This window comes from Cryptomeria japonica, chromosome 10, assembly GCF_030272615.1.
Source record: "Cryptomeria japonica chromosome 10, Sugi_1.0, whole genome shotgun sequence".
NCBI lineage: Eukaryota > Viridiplantae > Streptophyta > Pinopsida > Cupressales > Cupressaceae > Cryptomeria > Cryptomeria japonica.
Window position 1 is genome coordinate 922633799 of NC_081414.1, and position 27791 is coordinate 922661589.

The 27791-nt window shown below is 37.0% G+C and overlaps 1 protein-coding gene across 1 annotated transcript; it reads right to left on the reverse strand.

Annotated features, from left to right (window-relative positions):
• Positions 1–23280: 23280 nt before the first annotated feature.
• On the reverse strand, positions 23281–27586 carry LOC131038348 (DEAD-box ATP-dependent RNA helicase 42). Its single transcript, XM_057970734.2, has 2 exons — positions 26726–27586; positions 23281–26471 (listed from the first exon to the last, which is right to left on the reverse strand). The coding sequence occupies exons 1-2, from the start codon at positions 27283–27285 to the stop codon at positions 23600–23602; spliced, it is 3432 nt and encodes a 1143-aa protein (XP_057826717.1). The 5' UTR covers positions 27286–27586; the 3' UTR covers positions 23281–23599.
• Between the last annotated feature and the right edge of the window lie 205 nt (positions 27587–27791).

Consider the following 27791-nt stretch of genomic DNA (forward strand, 5'->3'; position numbering starts at 1 on the left):
ATGCAATGTTTAAAATTAAAATTTTATAAAAAAGTGAGTTTTTAAGTTTTTTGAGGGTTAAGGGGTAACTCTAATTGGACGTGGGCCAATAGAAAAATAACACCCGACGCCTTTAGAAAATAATAAAAGTATTTTTGGCCTCGCGGGGCGCTGCCCCTCGACCCCGCCCTGTATCGCGATAGGGAACGCGCAAGGGGCGCTGCCCCTTGACCCCAACTTGGGGGCGCTGCCCCCAAACCCCCGTTGAAAAATATAGGGGGAAACCACGCCGATAGAAGTAGGGAAAATCTAACCTCCGAGTTTGATTAGGCTCCATATAACAACACAACTTAGAAATCTTGGTATTTAGATTTAGTATTTCAAATTTCCTATAGTCTCATTTGAAATGTAATTCTTACACTGTAATACTGTCATACATCTTTTCAAAACTAGTTTTTCAAGTACTATATGTATATGTACAAGTATATGAGCACCACCAACCCGCCACCCCCCCCACCGCCGTCCCCCCGCCGTCCCCAAATTTAGGCCCTTGGTCCCCCCGTCCCGGAAACGCGTCCCCCCTGTCCCCCCGTCCCCAACGCCCGTGGAACACTGAGTTCAACACACTAGCTTTCAACACACCACAACCTCATGGGAGAGATTTGCTATGCACTAGATATATTGAGAGGGGGGATGAATTAGTCCATGCCAAATTTAACTTCAAAACTACAGCATCATTAGAACCATTACCGCATCTCACATTATCATAAAATCAACTTATGCAAGTAATAAACACAAACATGCATCAAGACAAAGGAACGCCAGAATTACGTAGAAACCCAAAAGGGAAAAACCATGGTGAGAATAGCTGCTTGGATCTATTGCCCAAATCCAGCCTCGCAGAATAATAATGTGTTGGGTGAATATTTTGTCACCAACGTACTAATGACAAAATATATAATTCACACAACGCTATGCTGAGAAATTAATCTCTCCTCTCATCAAGGGGAGGTTCCCTATGAAATTTCTCCTCTAATTAATAAGAAATTAAATTTGTGGGTTGGTGTTGGGCATATAACTCTCTTTTTTCAGAGTTTATGTATTCTCCCTTCACCTAGTTACAATTTCTCTATCTCTTCAGATACTTAAAGAAAAGAACTATTAATCTAACAAACTACACCAAGAGTTACTATTAAGCAACACAAAGTCTCCTTGAAGGTAACACTAATTCAAATTGATCATTACAAATTAAACAATTAGAAATTTAGCTTGTAGCTCAAAGTCTTCAAGTATAGATTTCTAATCCATTAAACTACAAATAATTGCAGCAATACAAAGCTTACCACAAGTTACTTAATTTATCAGAAGATTTCTCAAATATGCTAAGGGCACAAAGTTTACTTGCAAGATTTGAGAGCTCTTTAATCACACAATAATATCTTAAAGATCAAAGAAGCAAAGATAATATATATTCAATGGACATAGGAACATTAAATTATATAAAGGATTTTCTTGATACAACACAAAGTTTGTACTGTTTTCTTTATTTGTTTGATAGAATTTTCACCACAAAAGCCCAAAGTCTTAGTTGGGATAAAAATTTTGCAAAGTTTTGCTAAGCATGAAAAAGATCCAATATTTACAAAAGAGGTCCTCCTTATATAGGAAAAGAAGTTGAGAAAAAGGTGGGCACAGTTGACTTATTCAACTACACAGTCCCATTTTACTACAACTACAACATAAAGAAAACGTGCAGCTGCATAAAAATTGACAGCATCTATCGGTGCAACTGCATGAAGAAAAGGTGCCAAAAGGAGGTACTTCATTCTTGATTCTCTTCCTCATTGGATTTCTGGAAATCTTCGAACTTAGCAAGGATGGATTTCATCTCTGCTTCGTTCGACATCGAGGTAGAACTCGTGATCACTTGGACGCGGGAAATTGCATCTTGAATCTTTACCTGTTTCTTTTTAACATCCTTCAGCATGGATGCGAGGACTTCAAAACTGACCTGTATCTCTAACAGCTTATCGAATGTATCAAGTGAGAAATCTTGTCCCGTGCAGTGATCCATCAAGGAAAGGAATTCCTACGTGACAACTTCAGCAGTGATGAGATTTTGATCGCCATCATATAAATAACAAGGAAGATCACCAACTTTGGCAAAAATGAGATCAACCTCGTCATCACCTTCTTTTTTTTCCCGGTCCAGTTCCGCAATCATTAACTTTATTGTCTCTTGCTTATGAGATAATAAAGACAAGATCTGGATGTACTTCTCCCTTGTGGGAATTACCTTGTTTTCAACCAGGACATCTATTCTGAAGTCCTCCATTTTGCTCCACAAGGTAGTACTTTTCACAACTTCCTCAATTTCCTATGATAAAGAGGTTTTGAGTCCTTGCATCTGGCTCTGGATTACTTCATAATCTGACAATAGTCCCACTGTTGAGCTCAGAAGATGAGAGCCTTCTGACCTTAGCCGTGAAATCCACTCATCCATCACTCGGCTTTTAGCTCCCACCTGTTCAATCTTCTTGAGAGCTTCGGTATCTATTGAGGATCCTATGGGCTCAATCTCTTGAGAAGATTGTGTGACCTTTAGAAGAACGTTGGTCAGTTGTTCACACTTCTGCTTCAAGATATTTTTCTCATCCCTCTCCTAATCCAATCTTCTCAACAAAGAATTAAAGGTTGTCTGAGAATCCAATTTCACACTCTCATGTGTTTCCACCCCGAGCTCTATGACCTGCATGGTATAATCTTCAGATCGTATGTTGCCTTTGTCCTTGTCTGACGATGGCACCATAACTTCAGCATATTTTCTCTTGGAAGTCGGGTCTACTACCACCCGAGATACCGTCTTTGGCTTTTTTGTTCCCTTAGGCTTTGGAGGAACTAAAAGTTCAAAGTCAAACTCATCTAGAGAGATCACCTGTTTTTTCCTCTTAGGGGCCACTACTTCCATCCAAGGGGGTAGTTCTGGATTGGCTGATGGAGTAGTAGCACCTTGCTGATTTTGAGTTGAAGCTTCGGGAGCAAGTTGACTGGAGCTCGGAGCAGTTGTGAGTGTTATTGATGGTGCCGATATTGAAGTATGTAGTGGAACATTTGTTGCTGCTAACTTCAGCACTTAACAATGGAGGAATTGTTGTGGTGGTGGTGGTAGTGACAGGTAAGTCTACTGAAACTTGTTGTGCAAGTGCATCTTCCAAGGTTTCATTAAAATCCATCATTGTGGATTCAAAAGTAGATGAAGGGATATCATCTAAATTAGAGAAGTTGGTTATTGTGAAAACTGACCAACGGTCTCCGATTGCATCACGCCCATACTTAGATCTCCATCTTCTTGAAAATCCTCATCCTCTTGGTCAGAGTTAGAGTCAAAGTCAATAGAGTGGACGATTACTTGTGAGGTAATCGGGGCATCAACTTCAGCTGGGCATGATGTTTCTTCAGCATGTACCTCCTCTTGTTGAGGGATTTCACCTTCTTCAATTTCCTTGGCAAGTGGTTGTTCTGGCTCTTTAGTCACTCCTTCCTGTACTGCGGATGATGATTCACCCTTTTTGGACCCTTTCACTGTAAATTTAATCTTGGGCCCTTTCCCTTTTGATTGTATTACAGGAGCTGTGGATAGTGCTTGTGGGTCTGCCCTGCTCTTCGTTCTCGTCTCGGCTGTAGCTATCTTGCCGACTGGGCCATCACTGTTATCATCATCTCCTGAGCTAGCAGGGAGTTGTTTCATTCTGAGGTTCTTTCTTACCAGCCATGCATTGGTGTTTGCTAGGATAGGAATAATCCTCTGAGTAATTGATTTGCTCTCCTTCTTTGACCATTGTACAGGAGGAAGCGGAGAGTCAGCAATTTTCTTCTCATAATAGACCGGGTCCACTATGTCATCCGTATCTTCCATGGTCATCGAGATCTTAGCTAAATCCAAGTTTTCAATTTGCTCCAGAGTAAGGCGGTTGAAATCCATCCTTCTTATATCCTCATCATTTTGGCAGTCTGCCCAAACATCCTCCAACTTTAAACATGAGTATAAGTCCTTTTGAGTTTGTTCTTTATACCACAAAAGTCAAAATTGGTTCGAGCCTTGAATCTTCTCATGGTATTCCACTGCATTTCTTCCTCCATATTTTTGGCCTTGGGATTGGTTAGCACTGAGTACCTGCCAATTGATTCTAGGAATTTCAGCCCAGTCTTATGTGCTTGTGATTGTTTCTCATGCACACTAATCAGTTGTCTGCACAACTCCATGAGGACGATTTTGTCTGAAGGGAACCTTGGAAGAATGAAGGGCTCACCTGAGAAACATCCAATTCGGATGTAGGTGAATGTGGGAAACTGCAGAAATACACACCCAAAATGAGATACCCTGTTGTAAGCAGCGTCTGATATTCTCCGCTTTTGCAAGCCTTTATCAAACATACATTTCCATACAGCGAAGAAGGCATCATTAACCCTTCTGTAAAGACTACCTTGGTTCTTGATAGTAAGCTGATCATAGTACTCCCAAACGGGTACCAACCTCCTATCACCCTTAGTAGATAAGCCCGGATATTGCCTCATTGAAGCAGCCTCATAAACCAGGTATGAGATCATGTAGAATTTCAGTGTTACTTTGACCTCCTTCAAGTGAGCACAGAGGGCATCGCTGATATGTTCACCCCAATCAATTCTTGCTGCTCCTTTCCTGATTATTTTCATATAGTAGCACATCCAGCTTTGAAAGTAATGAGAGTCTTTTAACCCCCTCACCCTTGATAACATGGTGACCATGTCATTGTACTCCTTATTGAAATCACTCCTGTGAAAGCCCTTAGGCCATCTTGAGGTTAGGGAACTTCTGGCGGCAGAGAGGAAAACAGTATTGATTACCTTCTTGCATTTATCCTCGTTCTTCTCGTAGTACTCTTTGAGCACTTTCTTGAGTAATATCAGCTACCTCTTCAACTAGGGAACCTTTGAAGACACTATTGAAGAATACACTGTCAAGGGTCATGATAACATTCTGATCTTCATCTTTCACATGTCTTGTAGTTGGATCAAAGTGATCCGCTACTGCAAGCACAAATTCTGGATCATGGGCTGCAACTGGAAAAGATGCATATTTCTGTAACTCGGAGTTGATCAAATTAGTTAAGCGAGCAGGAGCCTTCTTAACTCTATCAATAAATTCTTGCATATCTACATACCCAATTTCAGTGTCTCTAATCTCCTTAATATTCGAGTCTACTGAACTCTCTGGGTACAGATTCAAGTACTTGTCGTACTTGTACTTCATCTTTCTTGATGATGCTTTACTTGGAGAAGATTCCAACTGACCTGAAGAAGACTCGGGCTTGTTGTGAGGTAGCTTTGACATTCATGATGACTGCATTCAACACTGATGATTAGCTATTCATCATTATTAAAATCATTTTTTCTCGAACGGATCGAAAAACGGGACTCAAAACAGGCTTGGGGATAAAACTACCAAAAACAGCAGGTCGGGGAAAAAAGTCCGACATGCTCTTTTGAAAACAAAAATTGCACATCGGACTTTAAAGTCCGAAGTGCAATTAAAAATACCTTGATCAGCACATCGGACTTTAAAGTCCGATGTGTCAATCCATGGAAAATCAATAACACATCGGACTTCAAAGTCCAATGTGTAGGGGTGAAAACTTGAAACAAGCACATCGGACTTTAAAGTCCGATGTGCAATCTGGGAAAGATTTAAAGGCACATCGGACTTTAAAGTCCGAAGTGCATACAAAGGGAAAAACAATCGGTTGACATGTCGGGTTTTAAAACCCGACATGTCAACCTACTCTTCTCCGCATATCGGATTTTAAAGTCCGATATGCGAAGGTTGTGATCCCGCATATCGGACTTCAAAATCCGATATGCGGAGATCCTTCCGTCCAGCTGCACACCGGATTTTAAAGTCCAGTGTGCGGCTGGAGAAGGGAGACTTCGGAGGGCAATCGGGTTTTGAAATCCGATTGTCCTCTGAAACAAGGGAGACAATCGGACTTCAAAATCCAATTGCTCTTCGAAACACAGAACAAAAACCCCGAAAGAAACCAAAACAAGGATGAAAGAAACGCAAAACAAAAAGGAAAACCCGGAAAGAAAAATAAAATGCAAACCCTACCTCGCGGCAATGATGATGGAAAAATCTGACAATGGAGCGATCTGATCCGAGTCACGGCGAGCAAAAGCGTAGGAGGGCGCGCGAAGAAAAAGAAAAGCAAAAACAAAGGAAGGAAACGCAAAAAATAACTTTAAAAGCGATTAAATAAAAACCCTAAAAAATCAATTAATGCAGCATTAATTACAACTCGCAGTTGCATGTCGGACTTTAAAGTCCAACATGCAAGCTAAAAACTCTTGCATGTCCGACATGCATTGTCCAAACAAGCAGTTTACAGGTCGGACTTTAAAGTCCGAACTACAGGCAAAGACAACCTGCAGGTCGGACTTTAAAGTCCGAACTGCAAGCTGAGACCAAGCAAACGCACATCGGACTTTAAAGTCCGATGTACAGACAACAAAGAAAAGACCTTGCAGTTTGGACTTTAAAGTCCGAACTGCAGGTAAAATTGCAAACTTAAGAAAAACAAGAAAAACACTAAAACGAAAAGCTAGGAGCTAAACGAACTAACCGACAAAGTCGATTAAGCTCTCCCGGAGACCATAAGGTACGAAACGGACCAGTTTCGTAGGGTTGCCTCGCGATTTTGGCCATGCTGAAATCGAGGACAACATAATGAACTTACAATATTTTGTAAGCACCAACCAACAGGAATTTCAACCTAAGATGAAGACACCAATCCTTGATCTAATTTGTTGGCAGCAACCTACAAGAGACACCAATCCCCTAATCCAATGAACTAAGCACCTACTCAGATTATGAGACACCAATCTCAATTACAAACAAGATATACAAAAGATATGTCATTCAGACCTTCAAAGGTTAGTCTTCAACATCTGTTTATCTAATCTTCTTCAGAACACTCTCACAGTGTGTATGAGATCTGCATTTCAATTCACACACTTCATCACATCTATATTTCTCTAAATTGAGTAGACAACTTGCACAGCTTTCACCACTTCTATACTAAGCACCACAACCACACTTTGGAATGAATCTAGTTCAGCAATATATGTGCATTCTAATATTAATTACATCATTATGTCCGCCTAGAACATATTTACAACATCCACAAGTCAGCCACAAGAACATTCCTTAAACCAAATGTGTAGTCGGCTAGGTCCTAAAGCCAACTTCGCATTCTTCCTCTAGCTATCGTACATTACCTTTCTCTAGTGCACTCAACAGGAACATCAACCCAGTCAACAAGCTCACAAGCTCACACAGTGACCACTCTGTCACTTATAACTTTTTGTCCACATGACCAAAACTCCTAGAACTCTAGAAGATTTGTCTTCATGTGTAGCCTTACTTAGCTAACAAACTGCAAGCCATAACACTTCACTGCAGTAGAATGCAATACCATAAACCATGATAGTGCAACTAGGTGCACATACTGTTTCTAAACAACAGACCTTGACAACTTACCACAGACACTTCCGAACCCCCACAAACAACTAGTACTGGTACATAATGATAACATTAACATTTTGCAAGAGAAGCCATTCAACATTACTATGCTCCGTCCTTCATTGTGCTCCCATGGTCTGACATGTCATGACAAAAGTAATTAAAATTTCACCAAACTTCTCGATACCTTGACATCAATGACAACACTTAGTTCAATGAGATTTCCACCTATTGCATGCCCTAGAGTGCACACCATTAATAGCCACATTAACTAATTCCATAGGTAGAATTTGTAGCCCTTCCCCCAACTTTAATCTATGGACTGCAATCCCTTTTACCACCTCAATATACTGCATTGCACAAACCACATGGCTATTTTCCAACCATGATCACACAGCTAAGCTAAAGTAGGCAGAAACAATGGCGAAGGCTGACAATTGAATGGTTACTACTTTTGAATATAAATAACTGAATGGTTACTACTTTTGAATATAAATAACTAAAACCATATTACACACATACATGCAACTATTATTTTGATACTCAAGATAGCACTAAGCGCATAAGCAAAGGATACTCATAATTACAGACCTTAGGACTAAGACTCAAGCTACCACTAATGTCCATTATGCTTCCAAGAGCACTTATTTATAATAATAGGATAATCTACCAAGTAGGTAACAGAGAATCAATCCGACATTACCAGATAAACCAATTACATAAAAGGAGGTTTATAGAATCAAAATTATGGTCGACAGTGACTATCCTTGTACAATAAATTTTATGTAGGATGATAGGTATCAATGCCCATCATATCTCCCACTAGAGCTTGTACCTAGAGATGGAACTCGAGATTCAAAATCAAAATCATTATATACATCTTCCCACTTTAGTGATTTCTAATTGGCACAGATTTGAAATCAATTATGAATATTCCAATCTTGTCGATGTCTATCATATACTATGTGAGGGACAAAATAAGATTCCCACTTCAATGTTTTATTGGGGGCAACAACTTTAATTGTGCCTTGTGAAAACTGCCAAACTGAATTAATGTCTTGGAGTTCAACATAACTGAAGAATTCTTTTATTTGATCAAAGGGTTTGGACAAAATAAGACTCCCACTTCAATGTTTTATTGAGGACAACAACTTTAACTATGCCTTGTGAAAACTGCCAAAACTGAATTAATGTCTTGGAGTTTAACATAACTAAAGAATTATTTTATTTGAGCAGAAGTTTTAGAAGCACAAGTGAAGAAAGGATGACAAACCATATTGATGAGTTGGAGATACTGTTTATCAGTTTCAATTTTCAGTATAGTGAAATCTCCATAGTCATCCTTATAATGGTGAGTAGTAGAAATACATCCAATATGTTCTAGAGTTTCAGCATCAATTATGGCATTCTACAGATATTTCTTGTTTGCGCCTTTTATTAAAATATCACACAGAGCTAATTGGTTTAAACCTCTTAAGAAAACATTTTTAAAATTCCATGTCAAATCCTGGATAGTCTGGTTGGCCAGAGCTAGAAGCTTGCATGAAGACTCCAGGAATGTCTCTATTGAGATGATCTGCAATGTGTTGTACTTCATAGTTGAACTGATTTAAATAAGCATGCCAATGAATATACTTTCCTCGGCCACCTTTCCACCTATGGTCCTTGTCTTTAAAAGTAAGAAACCTGTTGCGATAAATTTTGATAATGAAATGTTTTAAATGCACCAATTTTTAACAAAACTTTTTAAAGCTTTTTATGACACCAAAGATTTCTTTGTTAGAAGAAATCATTTTTTCATATCATCAAGAAATACACCACTAGCATATTCTGGTGTGTATTCCTTGCCTTCTTTGACAAAGAGTAAGTATCCTCCCCAAGCTAAATCTATATATAGAATAAAATTATCAGTTCTAGGAACATGAAGGACAGGGAAAATAATTATCTTTCTCTATATCCGATTTACAACAGCAAAGTGTTATTTAGACCATTGAATTTTCTTCCTTTTGAGGAATTGCTGGAGAGTCTAGCTGTCTAATGTTCTATCGAAAGGGGTCTTAAACTCTAAAACATTCTCCTTGATGTGTTGTTGGACTTCCAACACACCCTTATTAAATACCATTCCTAATAACCTACAAGAATCTTGACAGCAATGAATTTTATTCAAGGACAGAACAATCCCAAAATCAAATGCTAACTTATAAAATGTTTCTAGTCGATGCTTATGGTCATCAAAGTCTTTGCTGAAAATTAAAATGTCATCAATAAAAACACATAAATATTTCACATTCTCTAAATATAGAATCCATACAGGAGCAATCATTAGCCCAAACAACATCACAATCCACACATAATGGCCAAATGGACAGCTAAAAGTTGTCTTGTATTGGTCTCCTTCCTTGATTCTAAGTTGATAGAATCCTAATTTGCAGTCAAACTGTGAAAACACCTTGGAGTTGGCAACATTTTCTAACAAATAATATTTGTCAAGAATTGGACATGGAAAGGGAGTAATAACAATATATGGATTATAATTTATGACCATTGTAACATACATCTTCTTATAGTTTGAAACAAACTAAATAACAAAGTTTTCAACATATCATTAAGAAATGAAAAGATGTGAACATCATATGTAGCAAGATACCATTGTACAGTACTAAAAACTAGAAACGGTAATTTTTTTTTTTGAAAGTAAATACATCACATTTACTGCATAGAATTTAGAACATACTATCTATATTAATCAAACTGAAAATGGAAGAGATAAGATATTACTTGTGTTATGAAGTGATGCTGAAGTTCTAATGTCTTTTCTTTTGAGTTGGTCACTTAAAATTGGGGAGGGAAAACATCATCAGGGCGTTTTTCAGCCCAACCACAGACTTTTCAGTCCCTCGTGTCTACCAACTGGTAGACGCGACCCTTCACAGGGAATCTAAGAGCTGGAGTCAAGATGCCATCTGAGACTGGTGTTATTTAACCCTATGCAACCCTAGTCGGTCACACACTTAGGCTACTCCTACTTTGCATGACCTCTGACTGAGTTGGATATCTGGGCTAAACAAATTGACTGATGCTACACAGAAGCGACACCTTGGCCAAAGGATTTAATATATGCAAACACATAAAATGTGTAGTCAAGTTACTCACCCTACTCGGAAAAACTCAGACAAGAATTACATTTCATTATGCTGGTCCTCTTATGCTACTGCATACTGACTCATGAAAGTAAACAAATTAAATCACCTGGTTGGTTACATAATCTGGAAAAAAAAACTATATCAGGTTTGAATATACTACAAAGTGGTATCCATTTTGGAAAATAACCATTACCTATCTACTTAAGTTCTCATGCCTGAGAGTATGGAAGAGTTCCTACTCCACTCCTTCATACCCACAGGTATGAGACTTAAGTAGATAATGAGAATTACTTTACTCGATTGAGGAATTAATCTTTTTAATAGCCTAAGCTTATATAACTAGTGGTATTCTTTACTTAGTTTTTGTAGTACTGTTACCGTTGAAGAGATAACGAAAAGATACAAGTGTCTTGCTGACATATTCATGGTAATTCTATAAACCTACATTGAAACCTTTATTTTTCTGAGTTTTCAGGTAACAGAGAACTTTTACCTCACCCAGAATATATATATAAATTGACTTTCCTTTCAATTTTATACTTGAGTACAAATTATGCTGTTATAAACCAAGTTTGGCATAATTTTAATACATTATTCTGTTCCAAGGGTGGCTCTTACTGAGCATTTTCTTTCCTGATTTATACTGCCAGAACAAACTTAACAATTTTCATTAACACAACCATGCAATCCCTTCCAGGGATTCTTAATTACACTACACACAAACATTAATTTTTCCTTTTTTGACAGCAAATGAGACTATATAGTTCAACATTTATGAATACTTCTAAATTCTGAATATATCTTTCCAATTTTGATTTAAATAAGTATATAGCAAGCAGAGATTCGTCTTTATTGTGGTATAATTAAGAAAGACAACATGACCTGAGAAAAGCCTCCAAGTCAGAATTTTGAAACAGATACTAAGCTTGCCAACCGGTTCTGGTATTATCAATGAAACAATACTCTTCTTTTCAACAATCAGTTCAAATTCTGGCCTCCAATTACCCTGCAACCAAAGCTACCATCTATTTGCCCTTCTCTACTGTATATCTTTCTTTCCTTCAATATTTTTTTCCAGAATGTAAAACTTTTATTTCCCAAAAGAAAACGAATGAATAAGAATAATAACCGTAACCCTTTCTTATTGTTTCTTTTTCCCATTTTAATTCCACCGCCTCTTCTTTTCCTATTTTTCTGCCATTACGGCTGAGGCGGCCAGAATGGCATCCAATGCCCTCAAAATATCTACCGCAAAGATTAAGAATGTTACCCTTGATGAAGTCTTGCGATATCGTATGATATGAATTTCTAAAATATGTTCAATATTTTCCCACGACTTTACATTGGTATAATCATAGTTGAAAAACTCGGACTCGGCAATGAATCGGCAAGCTCAAAATTTAAAAAAAACTCAGGACTTGCGAAAACTCGGGAAAAAACTCGGGACTCACTCAGCAACTTTATCGAACATTTGAAAATACATTTTTTTTTAAATATAAAGTTGGAAACTCTATTATGCATAAAAATCTAATAAATTGCAAATCTTTAGCTCCCTAAAATTTAAACAATTTTTAGCTATATTACAGTTATTACTAATTTCCTTACATTTCTAAATGCTGCATTATTAGAAATCAAGATTATTATAAATTCTTAATATTTTTACAACATATATTTTTAATTTGAAATATATAGATTGTTCATCCTTGCTTATATAGATTTTTCATCATCGTATAACCGTATTACTAAAATTTTGTCTGAAATATAAAGAAAATTGATTAAAACCTGGTAAACTTTGTGCATCGGGCTTTTTTCCCCATTATTGTGCCCAATTTGCATCGCCCACGTCGCAAATACTCCTCGTCACGCCGGCAAAAGACAAAATACGTAATATAAATTAGGTTTTCAAAAAAATTAAATAAAATAAAATAAAATAACTGCCGATTTTTTCTGCAATTTTCAGCGGTTTTTGGCGATTTTTTAGGTTTTAAATTCTAAAAACTCTTGCCAAGTTTACCTGCGAGTGACTCATGGCCAACTAGGGCTCGCAAGTACTCGCGAGTTTGTGAAAAACTATCCTTTTTCATCACTGCTTGATAATACCAATCAATTCCATTCGATTTATTCCTTACATAAGCATGCGTTGCTAATACTTAGCATGGCCCACTCGAGATTCACTTTGCATTTTATAACTTATAAATATAATATATATATTTATTTATTTATTTATATATATTATATATATATGAATGAATGTTGGGTTTCACTAATAGGTAGGTAAATATTTGTGTAAAAATACACACCTACTTATCTATGTATTTTATATTCCCATACATATATGCATACATACATATATTTCTGCGTTTTCATAATTAAATATTTTTAAAAGAAGAACAGATGCCTTATACTTTATTCTTAATACTATTATCCACGATAAGCATATATTTCTAAATTTAAGAGATTAATACCAAGGTGATTAAAGACGAACAAGACCAAACCTACTCATCTATAAGGCTGACCTTACTGGCTTAGACTAGCTCACACAAGACAGGGTAAAATCTCTCGACTTACCTAACCAGGTCATCACCTACTAGGTTCAGATGGCATTGTGATTCACAGCTCTTTAGTATCCCATACCTGATGATGCTTTCCCTCCTCAGAGGATGACGGTCCTGCATCCATTACCAAACACAGATAGTTAGCCAATAATCCTATAACATTCATCCATAACATGTATATAATTTAGCCTAACATTTGCATCTAAATCTACTCATTCATCATCAAAACAACATTTACATAACATGAAAGCATCTTAAACATAGTTAGGGCACTAGTGGGATGTGACAACCATTCTCCTTTTTCCTCATTTTTGTTCTGAATGCTTATTCACCATAAATGCATAACAGCATAAAGGAGATTGAGGAGATTTAATCCCTTTTTTGAGTTCTTCTATTGCTTCCTGCATATCAGAATAATCATGTGAAGCGATTGGTATCTTTTTCCTGGCTTGATCGCTTTCCTTGGTTGCAGGTTGATCTCCATTGTAAGCATTTCTTTCTCCCAGAATTTTTGTGGGTCTTTAGAATATACATTTTTTATAAGTTGTTTTAAATCAGCTAATGGTTTTGAAGTCTGGATCCCCATTGTAGTTGGATATTTCTCTGCTGCATAAATCAGTCTTCGAGTGCTGATCTTTTTCCTATTTAATGTCAACATGATACCCTTATTTGTACACCCATGTCGTGTATATCTATCAAAAATGTTTCCTCCCAATAGTATATCCACTGGCATCTAGTGCATGCCAAAGAAATCACACGTGAAATCATGTCCTTCAATAACAATTTTTGGCTGATGTTTAAATTTTTCACAAACAAATTTATGTCCTTGTACACCCATTGCTGTGTATGTTGTTTTTTATGTAAGTTGTTTCTAATCATTGACAATAGGAGCTTTACAAAAAGATAGAGAGGCCCAATATCCATTTGAGCATCAGTGTTACCAATGGATGAGAAATGAAATATATTGAGAAAGTTTACCACTTAAAAGTGCTACTAAATAATCAAGTTTCAGTTTGGGAGTGGAATCGGGTAAAGTAAAGAGTACAAGCTTGACTGTAGTAGGATCAAAAATGTCTGAATTCTTTTCTACAGGCTTCTCTTCTTCTTGTATTTCTTGAATTATTACGGAAGAAAAGAAGTGTTCAAAGAATTCATCAGGAAAAATCAACTATCATCAAATTGTGGAATGTTATAGGAGGATTCTGTTGAGACATGGACCAGCTAGGACTCGAACCTAGGACCTTCCATACACTGCTGGAGTGCTCTACCACTGAGCTACTGGCCCCTCTTGGACCAGTCCATCATCGGTCCGGGTGTGGCTTATTTCCAACACCAACACCCCCCCTTAAGCCACACCTCTCGTGTGCTTGGGGGTCCTAGCCTGGACCTGGCTCCGATACCATGTTGAGACATGGACCAGCTAGGACTCGAACCTAGGACCTTCCATACGCTGCTGGAGTGCTCTACCACTGAGCTACTGGCCCCTCTTGGACCAGTCCATCGTCGGTCCGGGTGTGGCTTATTTCCAACACCAACAGATTCAACAAAAATAAAGGAACAACCTTCTAAACAGTCATTTATCTCATCTAAGTCTTTTTGTATCTTAGTTTTAGCAAATTTCCGAGTAGGCTTAGATTTTATTTCCTTTTTGTATGGCTTGATTCCACTAAACCTAGGCTTATCTGGTTGGTAGAAGGAACAAGAGGAAGTAGAACATTCGATGGTCTCAAGAACATATTGCTACTGTAAATTGGATTCAAAGAAAGATAAGTAATCTCCCTTCATGTTCCTAGCACCAGCAATTTTATTTTGTATACAGATGCTTCAGATGTAGCTTGGGGAGGACACTTATTCTTTGTTAAAGAAGGCAAGGAATACACATCAGAATATGCTAGTAGTGTATTTCCTAATAATGTGAAAAAATTGACTTCTTCTAACAAAGAAATCTTTGGTGCCATAAAATGCCTTAAAAAGTTCTATTTAAAATTGATGCATTTAAAACATTTAATTATCAAAATTGACTGCAGCAAGTTTCTTATTTTTAGAGAAAAGTACCATGGGAAGAAAGATGGCTGCGGAAAGTATGTTTGTTGGCAGACTTTGTAATGTCAGTTTTTGGGATATTCCTTATTTTTGCCTTAAAACAATAATATTTACTCAAAAACTGACAACAGTTTATCAAAAATTAAGAATTTATGATAATATTCAAATAAATAAATAATAACACAATACTCAAAATCAATCATATTATGAATTCTTTGGAAATACTAACAAATCTGTTGAATTAGAGGTTTTCATCCCTAACTCAACAATTATAAAACCAAGGGTTTTCATCCTTTCCTTGCCAAAGAGCATGGAAGGGTTTTCGTCCTCCTCAACCAAGATTTGGGTTTTTGTCCAAACTTGGTAAAAGCATGAAAGGGTGTTTGTCCTTCCAATTCTTGTGAACTTGGAAGGGATTTTGTCCTTGCTATTTGCAAGACACTTCCTCAAATTCAAAACTTATTGCTTGATGAGTTTGCTTTTATATTTGCTGATTGATATTTCTTGATGGATTGATGAGTAAATGCTTGAATGATGCTTCAATGATTTTATGGATAATTGATGCTTGAATTGAATTGTTGATTCTGTAGATTGCTTGATATCTTGATGGGTTGATGAGTGAATGCTTGAATAACTTCCTGATCTGATTTGTTTGCTTGATAAATGGATTGATGAGTGATGATTGTAATGTTCCTTGCTGCAATTTTATATCAGATTTGAAAACTAAAGTTCATTTCACCTCAGATTTGTAAAATACACATAAACGGCGAAATCGTGTAATACCGAAAATCTCTCCAAAACATAACTAAACAAATCTGAAACTTAATGCAACCAAGGTAGAATTTATATTACTGTTTTGGGCATGGAATTTATATCATATATGCTGCTAAATACATCAGGTAACAGTAGTACACTTCTGCTTGAATATACATCAAATAGAACCCAAACTCTGGAGCTAAAACATAGAGATAGACCACAGCAACTTCCAAATAAACTCCCCAAATTATTCATGAATGTTCTTAAGGGCAAATCACATGAGAAAACTCTCAATAATAGTAATACCCGCAGAAATACAAATCACACATATACTCTAAATCCTAGAGCTATCTGGCAACACAAAATGCATAGAAACACCACCTAACTCATTATCCAAGATGTAGAGCATATAATGTCTGATATTATAATAAATTATCAGCATCAAATGACTCCATTTCTGTTTTAAAGCTGCAACAAAATCTGGCAATGCAAACTCACACAAACCCACAACCAAACCCTTACAAACTGCTGAAATAGACTAATGAAAGTGAAACCAATCTACACAATGGCAAACCCTATATGAGCTTGCACCTGGAAGTGCCTCAAACTCCCATCCTTAGCCTTCATGGTAACCTTCAAACTCTCATTATTCAGTCTCCTCCACAAGTTTGACAGCCTCTGAAGAACAGCAGAACAATGAGCAAAATAACATGTCAATAATATGAGAAATGGTACCAAAAACTTCTGAATACCATTCATAGTCAAAACCCACAACCAAGAGGAAAGATTATTTTCATTTCTAAAACTGTAACTTCCCCTCCACTTGTCTTCCACCTCCTAAGTTTCCCGATTGTAATGTCCCCACTTTAAAATAGAATTTAATAATAAATAATATTAATAAATTAAAATACAAAAGAATAAAAAATATAATTTAAATTAAAATATAAAAGAATAAATTAAAATGCAAAAGAAAAAAAATAATTTATATTAAAATATTAAAAAAATTAATTAAAATTTAATTAAGTTAATGAATGGTCAAAAGACATAAAATGAAAAGTGTGACTCCCTCAAACATGAAATATAAAAGGGAGAAGAGAACCTCATTTGAGAGGGGGGATAATTTGGGAATCAGAAGTGCAGATCTGATTTAAATAAGTGCAGATCTGATCATGAAAGGTTGTGTCCCTTTCAAAGGGCAGATATAATAAAGAGTTGCACTTTTTCAAAGGGTGCTAACGGTAGAAAGGGCGTGTCTCTTGCCAAAGGGCATACATGATGAAGAGGTGTGGAAACATAAATAACAACCTTTAGAGAAAGGAGAAACATCTTCAGTAATCATTAAACTGAAGGGATCAAGAACAGCAGACCACCAAGACATATATATAACATACTGCTACATTAGGCAAACTGTGAGAAATTGGAAATATAAAGGACCAGCCAGCATTTACAACCATATTATCAGCTAATGCAGATCTGGTATGATCTTCTCGATTCATGACTTTATAGCATAATAGAATATAATTGTAGATCGAATGTCTATTAAGATTATATGATACCTTGTGGCCAATTATATTGGGCGTATCATTCTTGGTAATAAACAATACAATAAGAATTTATTTATAATTATATAATTATGAATGGTATACATAATTCATATTATATATGGCATAAGGAACAATCAATGATGAACAATTATATATATTGAGCAAACTGCCATGACAGTAATATAAGGGAGTACAAGGAGGGAGAATGGTGATGAGGTCCTTCTCTAGGTAGGCCACCCCATGGTAGTTGACCAATGGTCCCATGAGGCCAAGGGGGTGTAGACAGACTCCACCGCTCTTGGACTTAGAGGGGAAGGACATTCAAGACACCCTATTGTATCTTTCCAAACTCTATCATGGTTGATTATTGAATTAAGGGAATTTTAACCACAAGAGAAGGTTAAGGTTGGAAGTGATGAAGGAGAACGGTGATAGGATACCTCTATAGGTAGACCACCTCATGGTAGTTGACTGATGATCCCGTGAGGCCAAGGGGGCTTTGGCTCTCACTCCACTTTGGGGCCTAGGGTAGAGGGTCTCTTGGACACCTTGTTATTCCTCCTTACTCCCACTTTCTTATGGTTGAGTTCCGATAAGTAATTGGACAAAAAAAAATGGTTAAGTTAATGATCCTAACCCTAAGTATAGAGAATTTATGCTTAATTATCTTTCTTAGAAGATTTAGATTATTAATTATTATACATTTCAATGGTATGCATCCTATTCCATTTATTGTTTTACATAGAAAATGGTGATCTAGGGCAAAAATTAGGGTTTTTACTAAAAAGGGACATTACACCGATTATAACTTGCCACTTGCCCATGTTGTCAAAAACTACCAATTGCCACTTGACGTTCTAAAATGTATTTTCCCATTTCTCACTCCATAATTTGCCTCCAAAATATCTCAAATCTTTTTTATTAATTCAAACATTAAAATGATTGATCATTTAACCATAAAGGACAATGTTTCCCAATTTATCCGCAGATCCTAATTTACTATTTCTAGACAATTGGACTTACTATAAATAGTAAGTACTATTTTTGAAAAGGGGGCATGGCAATGATGTATTGATGTTTGCTTGGAATGATCTCCATATATATATCTTCCTTATGGAAAAGTCACACCCTTTCTCAAACCATCACTACTCTTGAGAACATAATTTAATTTAATTGCAAAGTCACATAATGTACTATTCTTAATTGATTGGTTGTAAGCTTGTTTCCTTTGTGAAAGAATGACTTATTCAATGATTCTCTCAATGAAATGATTTGCCCTTTATATCCATTTCTTGAAGGAGTGGCCACCCTTCACAAATAATGAGTCACCACCCTACATAGTGTTCTATTCCTAATTGATTGGTTGAATGCTTGTTTCCTTTATGAAAGGATGACTTATTCAATGATTCTCTCAATGAAATGCTTTGCCCTTTATATCCATTTCTTGAAGGAGTCGCCACCCTTCACAACCAATGAGTCACCACCCTTCATCACTGCCTTTTGAGAATAACCATTTGTATCCAAATTGATTGATTACTGTTGGTGTTGAAAATAAGCCACACCCAGACCGACAATGGACTGGTCCAAGAGGGGCCAGTAGCTCAGTGGTAGAGCACTCCAGCAGCGTATGGAAGGTCCTAGGTTCGAGTCCTAGCTGGTCAATGTCTCAACATGGTATCAGAGCTAGGTCCAGGCTAGAAGCCCCAAGCACACGAGAGGTGTGGCTTAAGGGGGGGTGTTGGTGTTGAAAATAAGCCACACCCGGACCGACAATGGACTGGTCCAAGAGGAGCCAGTAGCTCAGTGGTAGAGCACTCCAGCAGCATATGGAAGGTCCTAGGTTCGAGTCCTAGCTGGTCAATGTCTCAACAATTACTTCCTTCAAAAACCCATCCATGATTGATGGATTGTTTTGTTCCTTTTATACCTTTAATCCTCCAATAGTCATAACTCTTTATTTCATGCCCTTTGACCATTCATTAAACTTAATTAAATTTTAATTTTATGTTTGATAATCATATTATATTCCATTTTATTATTATTATTATTTTTCTTTATATTTTAATTTATTAGTATTTATTATTATTATATTCTAATTCAAAAAGGGGACATTACAGGCTTATTTAAATCAGTTCAACTATGCACAAAAACACAACATATTCGCCAGTCATCTTAGTAGAGATTTTTTGGGGCCTTCATGCAAGCTTCTAGCTCTAGCCAGCCAAACTATCCAAGATTTGACATGTAAAAGAATTTTAATGTTTTGTTCAAAGGTTTAAACTAGTTAGCTCAACATGATATTTTAATAAAAGGACTAAACCAGAAATATTGAATGCCATAACTGATGTTGAAACTCTAGAACATATTAGATGTATTTCTAATGCTCACTATTATAAGGATGACTAAGGAGATTTCACTATACTGAAAATTGAAACTGATAAATTGTATATCCAACTTATCAATATGATTCATCATCCTTTCTTCACTTAATTGATCACCTGTGCTACTAGACCCTCTAATCAAATAAAAGAATTCTTTAGTTATGTTGTACCCCAGCACATTAACCCAAACTGGTAGTTTTCACAAGACATGGTTACAGCAGTTGTCCTCGATAAAAATTGAAGTGAGAATCCTATTTTGTCCCTTTGTAATGCCCCCTTTCACGACATACCTGATTTTGCTCAAAACAATAATTTCACAATTGCAATTATTTACAAATAGAATTCTATAATAAAATTACATAATCATAATGCCAATTTAGAGAATATACTAATTTAGGTCTTATAAACAATATTAATTAATATCAAGACTCTACGATCATATACAAACAATCTTTATTAAAATCAAAGTACCCTAAAATCATTCCTATCTATTTCATAGCTTAACCATATTAGGAATCCAGCGGAAAAGCTTGATAGGACACCAGGAGATTGTCTTCCTCAACAAAGCCCAAGGGCATAGAATGAACCTCCAATTCATTTGGCCCATTGGCCCTCGAGTATGGTAGGACCTCCAATCTATCCATCTTAAGGTGGCGTACTTGATGAGGGAAGACCCGTACTACTGCATCTTACTATTTGCAAAACATTTTGCATTGATTCCAAACATGGTTGCTGAGGGAAATTAGGTAAATAATTACTTATCCTATATTTCTTGGTGGATTGGCAATTTAATCATAAAGTAATGACTTAAAAGCTTCCTATCAGATTTATATGAAATAAATAAACAAACTCAATAATAGTTGCATACTAATTATTTCTCTTAATATTATAGACTTGTGTATTTAATTTCTAACTCAGATTTATTCCTAAATTCTTCTCCAATCCAAACTTGATTGATATTTATTCTTATTTTTGCTGAATTCATTCATTTCTTGATTCCCCCTTTTCAACTGAATTGAACTCCCTTTATATCTTCAAAGGTGGAGGGAAAGGTTACATCTTTTCCTAAAGTTTGTGACCCTTGCAAGAGATGCACCTCTTCCAAACAAATCACTGCCCTTAGTGCTTTTAAATGATTACTAGTTGGCCCTTTTAAATAATTGTATAACCCTTAAAACTGGTTGGCTCCCCCTTTTAATAAAACGCTAATAATTAAACTCTTTTAGTCTTTGCATCTGGGTCGGCCCCTCACATTGAATGGCTATTACAATTTATTTCATCACCTAGTTCGTAATTATACTCTCTTGGTTAGCCCCCTTTTTCAATTGTTGACAATTAATTTCTTCTATCCTTAATCGGCCTCTCACATGGAAAGCTATTATTTTTATATTTCAATGCCTAGGTTTTACTTATTAATGCTGCAATCTGTTTTGAAATGCAGTGTTCTCAGTGGGGGCATAACACCCTTGCATAGTATATGATAGATAGACATGAGCAAGATCGGAATATTCATCATCAATTTCATGTCATGCCAAGTGGAAATCACTAAAGTGGGAAGATGTATATAATGATGTTGATTTTGAACCTCAGGTCCCATCTCTAGATACATGCTCTAGTGGGAGTTATGATGGGTACAATACCTATCATCTAACATTAACTATGTAGTACAAGGACAGTCACTGTTGGCCATAATTTTGGTTTGATTAACCCCCTCTTTTGTAGCTAATTTACCCAGCAATGTCGGTTTGATTCCCTTTACATGCTTGGCAAGTCATCCTAGTACTATAAATAAGCGCTCTGGGAAGTGTAATGGGTATCAATGGTAGCTTGAATCTTAGAGAATCTTAAGGTCTACAAATATTTGAATATTGCTCTGCTCATGTGCCTAGTGCAATATTGAGTATCAAAAAAGAATAGTTGTGTGTATGTGTGTAATATTGTTTTAGCCTTTTAGTTATTACTATTCAGAAGCCCTACCCATTCAGCCATCAACCTCCGCTGTTGTTTTTGCCCACTTTATCTTAGCTGTGTGACCTTGGATATTAAATACATAGGTAGATTATACCCACTAATAACTTTGAGCACATGTTTATGAAGAGAAATAGCCAGACTTCTTAATTACTAGATTTGTATCTTGACAAAAGGCATACAAAGCACAAACATATTCTTTAGTGCTAAAACTTAAAATTCTATAACCACATAGCCACTCCCTTTGTGTCCATAAACAACTTTTTGATTGCTCCTCAAAGGAGGAAGCAAGCCTATCATGCCATTGAGTTGATTTTTTCACAATCTCAATCATAAGTTCAGCTAGCCTATCATGCCATTGAGTTGATTTTTTCGCACTCTCAACCACAAGTTAAACTAGCCTATCATGCCACCAACCACAAATGAAGACCTTCAAACTACTAAGAACTTTATGGCATAAGACCATTTTCATTATTTTTTTTAAATGCAACATCAAAGGTGGAAAAAAAAATGTTTAAAAAAAGAAAAGCAATTAAAATAAGAGCCAAAAAAAGGACAGATACACCCTAGGTTCAGATGGGTTCCCTCGAACCGTGCCCAAGAACACAACCCCTCTCCCACATCCTCACCAGACTTGCAGGCAGATCAGACCAGATTACAGATTCAGTTTAAACTGAACCTGGATCTGACCAATTTGTAGCCAAATCTGGTAATATAATCGAAGACCTATCTTAGATGCCCGTGCAAGACTTGTCTGCAATTATAGATGTTGGGAAGAGTGATGCAAACTCCTTTGACCTATAGTTATACTTTTAGTTTTATAATTTGTTTGATGCCATGGATTTCATAACAATTGCAATATTTATAAAATTATATATTTAAAAACATTGATTCTTTAAGCTAAAATCTTCTTTTGTACTTACGTAATCAATGTATACTTGTGAATGTAATCAAAATAGCTTCCATTTTGATTGAATCTTTAAAGTTCATTTATTAAAGAGTGCATGACAAAAACTTTAAATTCTTACAAATCTCTAGATTTTATGGTTTTCCAAATTTGCCAAAGTCTTGGTCAAGTCCGAGTCCAGGTCAAAAATCAGCTTGCCAAGTACATCCAAATCGTGTAACTATTGTACAGATACATACCTACTAATGATAAAAGACCTACTAAAGATGAAAGACATAATTGAATTACTCCACAGAAGATATAAATAAGAACTACATATTCAACAATATTACCCTACAATCAAATCACACTTCAAACATACGAAAATGACGGATATGGGGAACTGGACTTTTTATAACCTCATATACATTACAAGCACTATTCAAGTACAGCAATTATACAAGTCAGTCTCATAAAAAAGGCTTTAAGTACTTATCTTGTAAGAAGTAACAAATAGACTCTGATTATCAAGCTCAACGCTCTTTAAAAAATTACTCTTCGGACACCCAACAAATTAGAGGGTCAATCTGTAGAAAAGTAAGGCAGAAGAAGTCTGCTCCAATGGCTACCACAGATATGGTCATCAAAGTGATGATTAGAAAGTATTGAAATAATAATGTACAATCATTACTCTGACAGCATCAAATGTGTGTGAAATACAATTTATCAGTTCGCAATTTGTAAGTTTATAGAAATAAAAATGGTCCAAACAGTATCCCTTGAAAAACATCATAGAACAGAGTACTTCCCAGGTTGAACTGATCCTGGTAAAGAAAGAGACTGTGCTGTATAATCTTCCAACACTCGTTTCAACTCAGCTTTGGCCTTCTTCACAGATGATTCTGTTGGACCTTCAATAAACAAATAAAGCTTGCGCTCTCCTGGCCCAGGAATTTTTCCAGGGGGATAATATTGGCCCCTTGTTGTGATTGCAGCTCCTGTCCACTCACTAATAGGTCCCAAGGTCTCCTTGTGGGTTACCTTCCATCGCGCATTTTGAGGGAAATCATTGATTTCCAGTTCTCCTTCATAGTGTTCTGGCATAGCATCTTTCTGTATCTTTGCAAGATTATGTTGTAGATTAAGGGCTGCAGCTAAGGCCTGTACTCTTGCAGCTGCATCATTCGGAACAGGGAAGGCACCTGCCAGACCAGATACGGGTAATGCTGCTCCAGGAAGGCCAGACACAGTTGGTGTCCCTCCTACCCAGGTTTCTCCAGGGAGAGCCCCAGTCGATAAGCCCACAGTTGCAAGTGCTCCAGAGTTGGCCAGTGACATCGGCATTGTAGTAATGCTTGCTTTTGTCACTGCAGCCAATGCTGCAGCTTGAGCGAGTGCTGCAGCATGTTCAAGGTCACTTCCTGCCTTGCGTATTCCATCATCTTCAGAATCGGAATCAGACTTGTAATATTCTTCAAATCCATACTCTCTTGCTTGGGCTTTCTTTACAGCTTTTCTGGCTTCCTCCTCCTCCTCATTGAACTTAAATCCACTACCACCATAACCCGTGCCATGAGCATGTTCTGTACCTTGGCTCACCTTAGCCATAAACCCAGTTGCAAGATTTTTGAGGTCCTCGGGTATAGCTTGTTCAGACAACTCCAATGCTTTAACAAGGTCAGGAGCATATCTGTCCTCTTCCTCAGAAACGAAGGTAACAGCAACACCCTTGCGGCCTGCTCTTCCAGTTCTCCCCACCCTGTGGACATAATCTTCATAGTGATTTGGTGCATCAAAGTTTACTACAAGCTCAAGCTCTTTAACATCTAAACCTCTTGCTGCAATACTAGTAGCAATTAGCAAATTACACACATTGCTCTTAAAATCTGAAATAGTAGACTCACGGTCTGTCTGGTCTTTAGCTCCATGAAGTGAGAGACATGGATAGCCGTGTCTGAGCAATTCCTTGAACAGACTATCACACTTCTCCTGAGAATGCACGAACACTAAAATTTTACCCTTTTCATACCACTCACCAAGGAGCTCCAAAAGCCTCAAAAACCTCTCACCTTCAGGACGCACCTCAATGGACTGAGCAATATCCTTGTTAACAACACTACGCCCACCAACTTGAATCTCCACTGGCTTATTCAACACTTTCCGAGCAAGAAACTCCACCTGCCGGGGGAATGTGGCAGAGTAGAGCACAGTCTGTCTGTCTGGTCTTGTATTTTGAACTATCCTAGTAATCTGAGGCTCAAATCCCATATCAAACATTCGATCCGCTTCATCCATGACAAGGTAAGTGACTCTGCTTAGGTTTGTTATCTTGCCTCCACTTGTGCATAGGATATCAATCATTCTACCAGGTGTGCAAACAACAATTTCAGTACCTCGCTTCAAATCACTGATTTGTTGCGCCACTCCAGAACCTCCATACACAGGCACACAACTTAAACCAAGAACCTTGGCAAACTTTCTGATATCAGCATGAATTTGTTGAACAAGCTCTCTTGTGGGGGCCATAATGAGTCCAATCGGCCCATCACCTGAAGCAAGAGGAGGTTGATCCTTGATATGCCTCAGCATAGGCAAAACAAATGCAAGAGTCTTACCGGAACCTGTTTTTGCTATACCAATACAGTCTCTTCCACTCATGATAATCGGCAGACTTTGGGCTTGAATAGACATAGGTTTTTCATATCCTAATTTCTTTAAGACTTCAAGGACATTACGTGTCAATCCTGTCTGGTTCCATGTCTTTACAGGCTTTGGCACATCTTTACCACGTATCTTCAACTCTAGCTCCTTTCTGTATGCTGCAACTTCCTCTGCTGTCATCAGAAAAATCTCTCTTACTTCACGATAGAAATCTTTCCTAAAAGGAGGATACTGAATCTTGGAATGGTCTACAACAGATAACTTCTCAACTTTAGTTTTCTTCACTCTTTTCATAAATTCATCATCGTCTTCGTCATCAATTTGGTTCTCGTCATCATCTCCAACTTCATCATTATCTGCATCTGAATCATCACCAGGCATAATCCTTCCAAGAATGCCTTTATTTGATTTCCTTTTGTTTGTCCCATAATTTAAATCCTTCACTTCCTTTCCGATCCCTACGGAATTATCAGTTTTGCTGCTAAAGTTCTCAGCATCAGGCACAACCAATGTGTTCATAAATGCATCTAGAGGATCAAGTTCCTCTTCAACGTTGGCTTCCACTTTATCAATATCCATGGCTTCTCCATTATGCAGATTTTTATTTCCAGCCTCATCCACTGCAACGTCGCCATTTTCAAATATGAAACTTTTTGGAGGTCCATCCAATTCATCATCCGATTCTTCACCCTCTAGAGTCCACTTCTTCCCAGATTTAGGCTCCACTTCATTCTTCTCTTCTCCTCTCTTCTCATTCTCACTTTCCTCCTTTTTCCGCCTGAGCTCTTGCCACTCCTGAACTCTCCGCCGTCTCTTTTCCATTTCTTCATCAAGCCTCCTTTGCTCCTCCTCCATATCCTCTTTAACCTTTGTCTCCTCATCACTCTCGTCATTCTTTCTTTTCTTTGTATCAAAATTTTTCCTGCCCTTTACATCTTCGTCCTCAGCCCTATGCCTATCCCCTTGATTTCTTCTTCCAACATCTTCATCATCCCTGTACCTGAAGCAAATATTTTTATAAGCTCAAAAATCCCAGTAACTAAGTTGGTGGTAATCTAAAACTGAAGCAAATATTTTTATAAGTTTAAAAATCCCAGTAACTAAGTTGGTGGTAATCTAAAATTAACATTCAATTTGCATTAAAAATTTTGATATACTCTATTTTCAAAAGACAAAATGGTTTTAAAAAACTTAGGGCGAGTCTTAAATTTCGAACTGTCAAAACTTTGCAAAAAAGGAAAATGGCAAATGTACCTGTTGTTGTCTTTGTTCCTCTCCCTTTCTCTATCATCACCTTTATACTTATCCTTACTCCTTTCCTTTCCTCTTAAAGAATCTTCTCTTTTTCTTCGCTTCTGATCCCGCTCATCGTCAGAATCTGAATCCCTAACCCTTTCAAAATCACGCCGCTTGCGGTCTCTGTCTCTGTCTCTGATCCTTTCCTTGAGTTTCTCCCTCTCATCCTTCTCCTTATCTCTAACTCTTTCTCGGTCATCCCTATGCCTACTCTTACTGCTATCATTTTCCTTGTCCCTAGAATCTCTGTACCTTGAGTCCTTGTATTTTTCTGAATTTCTCTCCTTTTCTGACCTTCGATAATCTCGATCCTTTTTCTCAATTTCCCTCTCTTTCGATTTTTCTCTAACTCTGTTTCTGTCAGTTTTTTCTTCCTTTTCCTTTTCCTTTTCCCTATCTCTGTCTTTGTGTCTCTCTCTCTCGCTATGCTTTTCGCCATTCCGTTCTCGATCGCTTCTTCTATAACTCTCCTTCCTGTCTGCATCATCCCTCCTCGATCTGTGCTTTCCATCTTCCATAACTAAAATCCCTCTGATTTACCCTTCCTTCAAAAAACTCAAATCCGCAGGGTTTCAGATTTAAACGAGCGAAATTCTGAGCGCTAACATCATAACAAACACTTCTTAAGAAACCTATTTTGTCATAAAATTTCTCAATAACAACAGCAAGTTTTGGCCTCTGCGCGCTAAATACAGGGTATATTCGCAATTTTTTTCTTCCCCGGTAGGTTTGTATTAAAAATACTTATTTGAAACATAGATTTAAAGCAGGAGTGTGAAATGTCAACAACTTTATTCGGCTCTTTGTTGGTGAAAGAATAAAAAATAGCAATCGCGCTTGTTGCAAAACATAGGTTATTTGCATTTAATGTACTCGAAAGATGTATATATATTTTTTAGAAGCTAAAGGTAGAAAAAATACAAATTTGTTAAGCATTAAATTTAAGAGATTGTATTGAATATCAAATCTTGATTAAAAAAAAATTATATTTCAGAGGTTTATGTGATTCTTACGAGGCAGATTA